General features: G+C 53.2%; 1 protein-coding gene and 1 long non-coding RNA gene across 2 annotated transcripts in view; one reads left to right on the top strand and one right to left on the bottom strand.

The window, feature by feature from the left end:
* Positions 1-9051, top strand: part of LOC139023596 (uncharacterized) — a 581371-nt gene that overhangs the window by 36906 nt on the left and 535414 nt on the right. The gene's annotated exons all lie outside the window — the stretch shown is intronic.
* Positions 1-9051, bottom strand: part of LOC111958148 (tetratricopeptide repeat protein 28-like) — a 247033-nt gene that overhangs the window by 8832 nt on the left and 229150 nt on the right. The window contains 5 exon segments of the mRNA XM_023979335.3: positions 754-807; positions 1213-1418; positions 1651-2192; positions 2310-2489; positions 2621-2765. Coding sequence (XP_023835103.2) covers positions 754-807; positions 1213-1418; positions 1651-2192; positions 2310-2489; positions 2621-2765 — 1127 coding nt within the window.

Consider the following 9051-nt stretch of genomic DNA (forward strand, 5'->3'; position numbering starts at 1 on the left):
ATGTGTCAATAACGCTGCCAGTCTGCGAGGAAGTGGCAGTACTTGAGGTGTGGAATAGAATGATCTCTACCGCCTCAGTTGGAGTCGAGTACAGCCTCGATCGCACACTCAAGTACAGTGAGAGCATCTGCCTATACCCCTTCTGCGAAAGTAGAAATGGTTCTAACCTGCCCTGAGTAGGGCGTGGGCAAAAAGAGGTTAGTAGAGACATTCACTTCCACACAACCTCCAAGGAGGGTATACTCCCACCCCTTACAACTGGCAGGGTATAGTTGAGACACATTCTAGCTATGTCCGTGGACAGCAGACTATACGTAACGTCATGACTAAGCTACTACTATCCCACCTGCCCCCCACTCCAACTTGGCCCAAGGTTAGACACATTCTTATCGTCGACGAGCACAGCTCAGGTGTAGCCAGCCCACCCTCCTAACCTGGGCCAGTGTTAGACACATTGTATCTCGTGACATGTTGCCACACAACTATCGTAACTCCACCCCTCCAACTGGGGCAAGCGCTTAGACACATCTACTGCCAACCACATCACCAACTGTGATTCTAAGAGATTATCCACATGTGAAGTAGAATGCTTGTCTACTCATGCCTCCAGTCTGCGAGGCGGTGGGCCTCCAACTGGGAGGCAGGTTTTAAGAACACAGTACTGAGATGTAGTTGGAAGTAGAATGTGGTCCTAACTGCCCAGTTGGAGGGGTGGGAAGTACTGAGTGTGTGGAAGCTAGAATGTCTCTAAACCTGCCCAGTTGGAGGGTCGGGAGTACTGAGTGGATGTGGAAGGTAAGAATGTGTCTAACCTGCCCAGTTGAGGGGTGGGAGTACTGAGTGTGTGGAAGTTTAGAATGTGGTCTAAACCTGCGTCAGTGGAGGGTGGGAGTTACTGAGGTGTGTGGAAGTAGAATGTTGTCCTAACCTGGCTCAGTTGGAGGGGGTGGGAGTACTGAGTGTTGCTGGAAAGTTAGAATGTGGGTCTAAACCTGCCCCAGTTGGTAGGTCGGTGGAGTACTGAAGTGTTGTGGAAGGTAGAATGTGATCTAACCTGCCCAGTTGGAGGGTGGGAAGACTGAGTGTGATGGAAGTAGAATGTGTCTAACCTGCCCAGTTGGAAGGGGTGGGAGTCTGAGTGTGTGGAAGTAGAATTGTGTTCTAACCTGCCCAGTTGGAGGGGTTGGGAAGTACTGCTTGCTGCTTCTGGACAAGTCTTCATGGCGTCTGCGAGGGCAGCGCTGGCCTTGGTCCCGTTGAGCAGAGCAGTGTAGAAGGCATGGACGAACACTTTGGAGGCTGACACAGGAACAGGCCACAGAGACACCAGGACACACTGGGCCCCAGCAGCCAGGAAGGCCCTGGTCAGACCTACCACACCGTCTGCTGTCACCTTACTGCTGGACTCCTGGTATGACCTGTAGATAAGATACACACACACACCACCACCTGGTTACATAACCCTCTATCACCAATACTAGACTACTGCACTGTCGACTATATCTTTATCTACCACAGCATAACTACATAACTATCAGTGGATAACAGAGTGGACATTTTGTTATAGAATCCGGTTCCCCCCTCTCCTGGACCACTTGAAATAAGAGGTGTTCCACATTAGGCCAGCCGCCCCTCTCCTGATCCACTCACCCCAGCACCACCAGTTTGACAGGCAGCCTCAGGTCCAGTATGTCAGCAGCGGTGAGCAGGAACTCCTGCAGGGGAGGGCTGTCACAGATACTCTCCGCGTCGCTCCCATCATCCTGCAGGTGCAGGCTCTCTGGGATGGTGTAGCTGCTCCCAAACGAGCCTTTCCTGCCCTTGCCTCCACTGCCTCTCTTCCCGCCCCCTGCCCCTCTCCCTCCAGTCCCCACACCCGCCCCTGCCCCGCCGGGTATGCTCTCTGGGTTGGGTGTGAGCACCAGGGCGGCCAGCTTCCAGGAGATGTGGGTAGCGAAGTGGGCACACTCGGCCTGGGTGAGGGCACTCATCACCCTCTCCTTGGTGGCAGAGGRTCCAGCCAGTGGATGGCAGCCCAGCAGCTCAGACACCATGAGGGCCTCCTCCTCGGCCGAGGGCATGGGCCCCCACAGCCAGCGGTCCATCACAGAGGACGGCAGACGAGGGTTACCCACCACAGCTGCCATGGACACGCCCMCACAGGAAGCCGGCCCCACCCGCCGAGAATGACCCTGAGGACACATTGAGAGAGGCCAATGATGACAATGATAGAATGTAACATGGGGCTTGACAGTGGTAGTAACAGCAATAAAAGAAGTGATGGCATTCAAATAAAAGCCAATTCTGACCTTGGAGCTGATCCCTAGACCCTGGATGGAGGGCACGGCAATGAGGCTGAAGCGTTCATACAGGTACTCATTAGAGGAGCTGCCCTTCAGCAGGGCGAAGGGGATGAGGTACAACTCCCCCTCCAATACCAATATCAGCTGTCTGTGTCTGCCCACGGGACCACTGGAATGCATCAGGCCCTGGACAAACAGAGACAGGGAGTGATGAGTGGTATTAATATTGGACTTATAAACACTTTCTCTCTCTGTCTTTCCTCCTCCCCTCTCTATCAAATGCGCACACACACACACACACACACACACACGCTCACCCCTTCCATGGGTGCGATGAGCAGGTCGTAGAGGGCACGGAGAGGAGGTTTGTTGAGGTTGCTGGGTCGGCGGGGCAGAGAGGAGCAGCCATCTTTGGCTGGGGACACGGTATTACTGAACAGGCTAGTCATACTCTGGCAGCTCCTGCAAAACACACAAACACAGTGCTCATTTCCTAAAGAACAGCACTCTAAACTGTTTGAATAGAGAATTGGTCATTACGGCTATTCACACTGGCACCTACGGCATAGCGGCACACACGCGCACACACACACAGTACTGGTAATGGTCTTTCCGGTTGAGAAACTGTGCCTAGAGCCAGCCAGCCTGCCGCAGAGTGCTGCATCAGAAGTCCTCCCTGGTGAGATGCAGCAGTCAGCCACAGCAGCAGTTCCTGTGGGAAATGTATTAATGGCACAACACTGTACTGCAGCATGGCATGGAGGGAGTGATACTGCACAGCGCATTGACTCCTAATGTCCTGTCTCTCTTCCTCTTTCTGCCCTTCATAATGCTCTCTCAGACCTGGACTAGAGAGTCCACTTCACATCCCCTTCACATTCTAAGTCTCAATGGAAGAATGCACAGTTATAATTTCTGTTCTGAGACAACAATAATAATCATTTGTGCTTTTGAGACAATATACATGTCCACTAGATGGCGATGTGGGTCTGTAGCACTGTGGAGGGGAGTGTAGCGTGAGACCTCTGACCCCTGATAGACTCACTGCAGGAGAGGGAGAGAAAGTGACACCTCTCCTGTGCCTCTCCCCAACTATCCACCCAGTTACCTGACATGAACCTAAAGAAACACTACAACCTCTCTGCTTACAGTGGAGGATATCCAATCAACTACTTAATGTTACTATACTGCAAATAATACTGAAGTATGAATGATACTTTTGTTCTGTTCACTATTGAATAGTCGTTTGTGTTGCAGCAGCACCATGCCTGAACTAGACAGTAATAAGACACTGCTGCTCAACATTAGCAGTTCTGCTGAATACAAATGCTATGTGAGCTGTGTGATGAAGTGAGAGTGATGGCTCCCTGCTTAGGTGAGCTGTGTGATGAAGAGAGAGTGATGGATCCCTGCTCAGGCGAGGTGAGCTGTGTGATGAAGAGAGAGTGATGGCTCCCTGCTTAGGTGAGGTGTGTGATGAAGAGAGAGTGATGGCTCCCTGCTTAGGCGAGCTGTGTGATGAAGAGAGAGTGATGGCTCCCTGCTCAGGCGAGGTGAGCTGTGTGATGAAGAGAGAGTGATGGCTCCCTGCTTAGGCGAGGTGAGCTGTGTGATGAAGAGAGAGTGATGGCTCGCTGTTCCTGTGTGCGGTGGTGCTGTAAGGGCTGTGGTGCTTGCGGGCTGTTGGTGCTGGGTGCTGTGGTGCTTGTGTGTTGTGCTGTGGTGCTGTTGCTGTGGTGCTTGCTGGGTCTTGGTGCTGGTGCGGGTGCTGTGGTGCTGTGCTGCTGTGTGGGTGCTGGTGTGTGCTGTGGCTTGCGTGGGTGTGCGCTGTGTGGCTGTGGTGCTGTGCTGCTGTGCTGCGTGTGCTTGCTGCTGTGGTGCTGTGGTGACTGTGCTGCTGGGTGTGTGGTGCTGGGTGCTGTGGTGCTGTGCTTGCTGTGGTGCTGTCTGTGTGTGCTGTGGTGCTGTAGGTGTTTTTGCTTGCTGTGCTGCTGTGGTGCTGTGCTCCTGTGGTGCTGCTTGTGCTGCTGGTGCTGTGCTGCTGTGGCTGCTGTGCGTGCTGGACTGCGCGTGGTGCGTGCTGCTGGGTGCTGTGCCTGTGTCTGTGCTGCTGTGGTGCTGTGGGTGCTGGTGCTGTGTGCTGCTGTGGTGCTGTGGTGCTGTGCTGCTGTGGTGCTGTGCTGCTGGGGTGCTGGGGCTTACCCGGTTGATGAGCTGCCTCTCACTGCCTGCGAGGGTGATGAGTTTCCACAGGGGCTTGGAGACGTGGGGGGCGGTAGACCTGGAGACACGGTTAAGCAGCATGGTTCATATCAGCATTTCTTTCAAACTGCATTAAAATATACCATACATCTCAGAGAAGAGTAAAACACTGTTATACTATCTGTGTGTTGGTAAAAAGCCACACAAGCACCTGATAAAGCAGTATTGTAACTTTTGATTATTCTATAGTAGAAAGATGGAGGCCCAGTTCATTCTGGAGCTGTTCTCCATCTCACTGTCCTATCCCCAGTTCCATGTCCTCCTTGCCAAGGACCACTGCCTACAAGTATTGACTGGCAGGGTGGTGCTACAGCTGCCTGTAAGCTGTCTCCAGGTCTGCTGTGGGGGAAGAAACAAGCGCAGGGATGCGGTGCCAGCCGATCCAAGCGGAAGCCACAGTCGGTCAGCAGGCCATGCCAGCCTGGCGACGCCCCCCACCTTGTTTCCACACTCTGCTGGACGTGTCTGGAGTTACGGCCCGTTCTGATTCTGGAAGAGACTTCTCCACCTGGTGGGGACAGGGGGATTTAGCTAATGTAAAAGTGTGTGTGTGTGTGTGTGGTGTGTGTGGGTGTGTGGTGTGTGTGTGCTGTGTGTGTGTGTGTGTGTGTGTGTGTGGTTGTGTGTGTGTGGTGTTGTGGTGTGGTGTGTGTGTGTGTGTGAACCCTCCACAGCGTGCAGTAAGACCGCCAGAGCATCCGTGCTCTCTCTGGATACGGTAGGATCTCTGCTAGAGCCTGGCCAAATCAGAGACGAGGGCTGTTCAAGCTTCAACGTCATTACCAATCAGCATGTGCCTTGGGACAGACACAATCCACAAGATAACAGGAAGGAGAGAAGAAAGAGAGATGCAGACAGTGAGAGTCCTGGATCTACTCAGTTGGAGGTGACAAACCAAGCCAATCTGATTGTGTGGAAGTAGAATGTGTCTAACCTGCCCAGTTGAGGCGGTGCTGAGTACTGATGTGTGTGGAAGTAGAATGTGTCTAACCTGCCCAGTTGGAAGGGGTGGGAGTACTGAGTGTGTGAGGAAGTAGAATGTCTCTAACCTGCCCAGTTGGAGGGGTGGGAGTACTGAGTGTGTGGAAGTAGAATGTGTCTAACCTGCCCAGTTGGAGGGGTGGGAGTATGAGTGTGTGGAAGTAGAATGTCTCTAACCTGCCCAGTTGGAGGTGGTGGGAGTACTGATGTGTCTGGGGTGGAAGTAGAATGTGTCTAACCTGCCCAGTGGAGGGGGTGGAGTACTGAGTGTGTGGAAGTAGAATGTCTCTAACCTGCCCAGTTGGAGGGGTGGGAGTACTGAGTGTGTGGAAGTAGAATGTGTCTAACCTTGCCCAGTTGGAGGGGTGGGAGTACTGAGTGTGTGGAAGTAGAATGTCTCTAACGCTGCCCAGTTGGAGGGTGGGAGTACTGAGTGTGTGGAAGTAGAATGTGTCTAACCTGCCAGTTGGAGGGGTGGAGTACTGAGTGTGTGGAAGTAGAATGTGTCTAACCTGCCCAGTTGGAGGTGGGTGTGTACTGAAGTGTGTGGAAGTAGAATGTGCTAACCTGCCCAGTTGGAGGGGTGGGAGTACTGAGTGTGTGGAAGTAGAATGTGTCTAACCTGCCCAGTTGGAGGGTGGGAGTACTGAGTGTGTGAGTAGAATGTCTCTAACCTGCCCAGTTGGAGGGGTGGGAGTACTGAGGTGTGTGGAAGTAGAATGTGTCTAACCTGCCCAGTTGGAGGGGTGGGAGTACTGAGTGTGTGGAAGTAGAATGTGTCTAACCTGCTCAGTGGAGGGTGGGAGTACTGAGTGTGTGTGAAGTAGAATGGTGTCTAACCTGCCAGTTGGAGGGTGGGAGTACTGAGTGTGTGGAAGTAGAATGTGTCAACCTGCCCAGTGGAGGGTGGGGAGAACTGCAGTGTGTGGAAGTAGAAGTGCTGTCTAACCTGCCCAGTTGGGAGGCGGTGGGGAGTACTGAGTGTTGTGGAAGTAGAATGTGTCTAACCTGCCCATTTGGAGGGTGGGAGTACTGAGTGTGTTGGAAGTAGAATTGTCTAACCTGCCCAGTTGGGGGGTGGGAGTATTGCTTGCTGCTCTGGAGCAGTCTTCATGGCGTCTGCGAGGGCGCGCTGGCCTTGGTCCCGTTGAGCAGAGCAGTGTAGAAGGCATGGACGAACACTTTGGAGGCTGACACAGGAACAGGCCACAGAGACACCAGGACACACTGGGCCCCAGCAGCCAGGAAGGCCCTGGTCAGACCTACCACACCGTCTGCTGTCACCTTACTGCTGGACTCCCTGGTATGACCTGTAGATAAGATACACACACACACACCACCACCTGGTTACATAACCCTCTATCACCAATACTAGACTACTGCACTGTCGACTATATCTTATCTACCACAAGCATAACTACATAACTATCAGTGGAAACAGATTGGACATTTGTTATAAGAATCCGGTTCCCCCCTCTCCTGGACCACTTACAATAAGAGGTGTTCCACATTAGGCCAGCCGCCCTCTCCTGATCCACTCACCCAGCACCACCAGTTTGACAGGCAGCCTCAGGTCCAGTATGTCAGCAGCGTGAGCAGGAAACTCCTGCAGGGGAGGGCTGTCACAGATACTCTCCGCGTCGCTCCCATCATTCCTGCAGGTGCAGGCTCTCTGGATGGTGTAGCTGCTCCCAAACGAGCCTTTCCTGCCCTTGCCTCCACTGCCTCTCTTCCCGCCCCCTGCCCCTCTCCCTCCAGTCCCCACACCCGCCCCTGCCCCGCCGGGTATTGCTCTCTGGGTTGGGTGTGAGCACCAGGGCGGCCAGCTTCCAGGAGATGTGGGTAGCGAAGTGTGCACACCGTCCTGAGTGAGGGCACTCATCACCCTCTCCTTGGTGGCAGAGGTCCAGCCAGTGGATGGCAGCCCAGCAGCTCAGACACCATGAGGGCCCTCCTCCTCGGCCGAGGGCATGGGCCCCCACAGCCAGCGGTCCATCACAGAGGACGGCAGACGAGGGTTACCCACCACAGCTGCCATGGACACGCCACACAGGAAGCCGGCCCCACCCGCCGAGAATGACCCTGAGGACACATTGAGAGAGGCCAATGATGACAATGATAGAATGTAACATGGGCTTGACAGTGGTAGAACAGCAATAAAAGAAGTGATGGCATTCCAAATAAAAGCCAATTCTGACCTTGGAGCTGATCCCTAGACCCTGGATGGAGGCACGGCAATGAGGCTGAAGCGTTCCATACAGGTACTCATTAGAGGAGCTGCCCTTCAGCAGGGCGAAGGGGATGAGGTACAACTCCCCCTCCAATACCAATATCAGCTGTCTGTGTCTGCCACGGGACCACTGGAATGCATCAGGCCTGGACAACAGAAGACAGGGAGTGATGAGTGGTATTAATATTGGACTTATAAACACTTTCTCTCTCTGTCTTCCTCCTCCCCTCTCTATCAAATGCGCACACACACACACACACACACACACGCTCACCCCTTCCATGGGTGCGATGAGCAGTCGTAGAGGCACGAGAGGAGGTTTGTTGAGGTTGCTGGGTCGGCGGTGGCAAGAGGAGCAGCCATCTTATGGCTGGGGACACGGTATTACTGAACAGCTAGTCATACTCTGGCAGCTCCTGCCAAAAGACAAACACAATGGTGTTCATTTCAGATGGACACAGCACACCAAACTTCATTACAGCTATTCACACTGGCACAGTGTTTTAGGCAGACAAACACACACACACACACACAACACACACACACACACACACACACACACACACACACACACACACACACACACACACACACACACACACACACACACACACACACACACCACCACACAGTGAGAGTACTAGTAATGCGTCTTTCTGTTGAGGAACTGTGCCTAGAGCCAGCCAGCCAGCGGAGTGCTGCATCGGAAGTGCCCCCTGGTGAGATGCAGCAGTCAGCCACAGCAGCAGTTCCTGTGGGAAATGTAATTATGGCACAACACTGTACTGTAGTATGCATGTGAAAGTGATTATAGCACAGCACACTAAAAAAATCAATTGTGCATTTGAGATAATATATATGTCACTAGATGGCGATGTGTGACTAGAACTGTGGAGGGGAGTGTAGCGTGAGACCTCTGGACCTGACAGACTCACTTTCTCCTGCCCCTCTCCCCAACTATCTACCCACTACCTGGCTGGAGCTAACGAAAGCTTACACTGGAAGACTTCCAACGATCCACCCAACATGGATGAAACTCATTTTGTTCTGCTCACTATGAATATGTGCACAAGGCTTTTATGGCGCAGCACCTTGCCTGTCTGAACTCGACAGCTGTAAGACGCTCTGCTGCTCTCAACATTAGCAGTCCTGCTGAATACAAATGCTATGTGTGCTGTGTGATGAAGAGAGAGTGATGGCTCCCTGCTTGGGCAGATGTGCTGTGCGGCACGCTGAGAGCTGCCGTAATGGCCCTGTGGGTAGATGAGCCTTCCG

This window comes from Salvelinus sp. IW2-2015, linkage group LG33, assembly GCF_002910315.2.
Source record: "Salvelinus sp. IW2-2015 linkage group LG33, ASM291031v2, whole genome shotgun sequence".
Classification (NCBI taxonomy): domain Eukaryota; kingdom Metazoa; phylum Chordata; class Actinopteri; order Salmoniformes; family Salmonidae; genus Salvelinus; species Salvelinus sp. IW2-2015.